Consider the following 2,728-nt stretch of genomic DNA (forward strand, 5'->3'; position numbering starts at 1 on the left):
CACTGTGGACATGTTTCTACAACCTTCTGAGTTCATATAGTTTAGTAATACCACTGTGGACATGTTTCTACAACCTTCTGAGTTCATATAGTTTAGTAATACCACTGTGGACATGTTATCCTTTCCAGAGGCTACTACCACACTCAGAGAGCAGAGTATACTGTTCCCAGCTGTCTGTCTATGAACAGTATTAACATCTACAATCTCTCTCTCCTTTATCTCTGTAGTGGAAGGTCTACTCTGTTAGAGGATCAGTATTAACATCTACAATCTCTCTCTCTCTCCTTTACCTCTGTAGTGGATGGTCTACTCTGCCAGAGGATCAGTCCAGGTGTGCAGTGTGTCAGCAGGTGCTGAGGGATCCAGTCTCTATCACCTGTGGACACAGGTTCTGCAGACAGTGCATCACCAGATACTGGGAGAAACCTGCTCCTTCAGGAGACTATGACTGTCCTCAGTGTAGAAAGAGATCCAGAACACGGCCTGTACTACACCTGAGTCAACCCAATAAAACACGAGGCTCTGAAAACAGTAAGACCACTTGCACACGTGGGCCAAGTCAAGACCTTAATATGATTTACAGTAGTTAACTACAATATTATGAGATAATAGAAGTTACTGTAGTTGTGGAAGGCCCACTTTTCATCCTGTCAATGAATGTTTCTGATACACATCATTGTTCTTCTTCCCTTGTAGTGGATGACAGCCTGCAGAGAGCTATAGTAAACCATAAAGACAGTCTGAAAAGGAGGTATGAATGTGTGATAGAAGGCATGGAAATAGCAGGGAACCAAACTCCCCTCAACAGGATTTACACAGAGCTCTACATCACAGAAGGAGAGAGTGAAGGGGTTAACAATGAACATGAGGTGTGGCAGCTAGAGACAGCATCCAGGACACCAACCTCACATGACACAGCAATCCACTGCAATGACATCTTTAAACCCTTACCAGGCCAAGAGAGAAGCATCAGAACTGTGCTGACCAAGGGCATCGCTGGCATCGGAAAAACAGTCTCTGTGCAGAAGTTCATCCTAGACTGGGCTGAAGAGAAGGCGAACCAAGATGTGGATATCATATTTGTGCTTCCTTTCCGGGAGCTGAACTTGATTAAAGATCTCCAGTACAGTCTTCTCAGACTTTTAAATGGCTTCCACACAGAACTAGACATAGGCAATGCAAAGAAACTCACTGCCTGTAAAGCTATGTTCATCTTTGATGGTTTGGATGAAAGCAGACTTCCATTGGATTTCCAGCACAATGAAAAGGTGTCTGATGTCACCCAGACATCGTCTGTCGATGTTCTGCTGACAAACCTCATCAAGGGGAATCTGCTTCCCTCTGCTCTCCTATGGATAACCTCCCGACCAGCAGCAACCAATCAGATCCCCCCTAAGTGTGTTGACCAGGTGACAGAGGTACGAGGGTTCAATGACCCACAGAAGGAGGAGTACTTCAGGAAGAGATTCAGTGATGAGGACCTGGCCAGCAGAATCATCTCCCACATAAAGACATCAAGGAGCCTCCACATCATGTGCCACATTCCAGTCTTCTGTTGGATTTCTGCAACAGTCCTTGAACACATGTTGAGGACAGACAAGAGGAGAGAGATGCCCACGACTCTGACTGAGATGGCAATACACTTCCTGCTCATTCAGACCAGCCTGAAGAACCAGAAATATCATGGAAGAGATGAGATGGATCAACAGGAGCTCATGGAGTCAGATAAGGAAATTCTTCTGAAGCTGGGGAAGCTGGCGTTTGAAAATCTGGAGAAGGGTAATCTCATGTTCTATGAAGAAGACCTGAAAGAGTGTGGCATTGATGTCAAAGAAGCCTCAGTGTACTCAGGAGTGTGCACACAAATCTTTAAAGAAGAGTCTGTGTTATTTCAGAGAGTGGTGTACTGCTTTGTTCATCTGAGCATTCAGGAGTTTCTCTCAGCTGTCTACATGTACCATTGTTACACAACCAAGAACATGGATGCACTGAAGCCCTTCCTCAAGAGAAAGTCTAGAGCTGCATCTGAAGAGCTAACCTCGCATGAGCTGCTGAAGAGTACCGTGGATAAAGCCTTGGAGAGCAAGAACGGACACCTGGACCTCTTTGTCCGCTTCCTTCATGGCATGTCACTGAAGTCCAATCAGAAACTCCTACGAGGTCTGGTGACACAGACAGAAAGCAGTCCAGACTGCGTCCAGAAAACAATCCGATCCCTTAAGGTGATGCAGAGGAAGAACATCTCCCCTGAGAGGTGCATCAATCTCTTCCACTGTCTGATAGAGATGAAAGACCATTCAGTACAAGAGGAAATCCAAGCGTACTTGAGGTCAGAGAAGAGATCCAAAAACCTCACACTTTCTCAGTGTTCAGCGCTGGCCTACATGCTACAGATATCAGAGGAGGTTCTGGATGTGTTTGACCCGAAGGTATACAAGACATCAGAGGAGGGTCGTAGGAGACTGCTCCCAGCTGTGAGAGGCTGCAGGAAAGCTCTGTAAGTATTCATGGAAATATCCCACAGCAAAATACATTGTAGTTACAGCAGCATTTTTATTGGCTGACTGGCTCTGTAAGTACTCATGTGACCATCCCTCAGACCAAACTTTACTGTATGTAAGAACAACAACATTTTCATTGGCTGACTAAACTTTCTATCAGCTGAAAAGTCTTAAACAAACTGTAATACAAACGGATCAGAAAAGTTGTAGCATTGAGACATCTATAC

General features: G+C 45.1%; 1 protein-coding gene across 1 annotated transcript; it reads left to right on the forward strand.

Annotated features, from left to right (window-relative positions):
* The first annotated feature begins 497 nt into the window (after positions 1 to 497).
* LOC121555935 (NLR family CARD domain-containing protein 3-like) lies at positions 498 to 2,501 on the forward strand. The gene is made up of 2 exons (XM_045212606.1): positions 498 to 531; positions 697 to 2,501. Coding segments are annotated over exons 1-2 (1,806 nt in total). The 5' UTR covers positions 498 to 530.
* The last annotated feature ends 227 nt before the right edge of the window (positions 2,502 to 2,728 follow it).

This window comes from Coregonus clupeaformis, unplaced genomic scaffold, assembly GCF_020615455.1.
Source record: "Coregonus clupeaformis isolate EN_2021a unplaced genomic scaffold, ASM2061545v1 scaf0031, whole genome shotgun sequence".
NCBI lineage: Eukaryota > Metazoa > Chordata > Actinopteri > Salmoniformes > Salmonidae > Coregonus > Coregonus clupeaformis.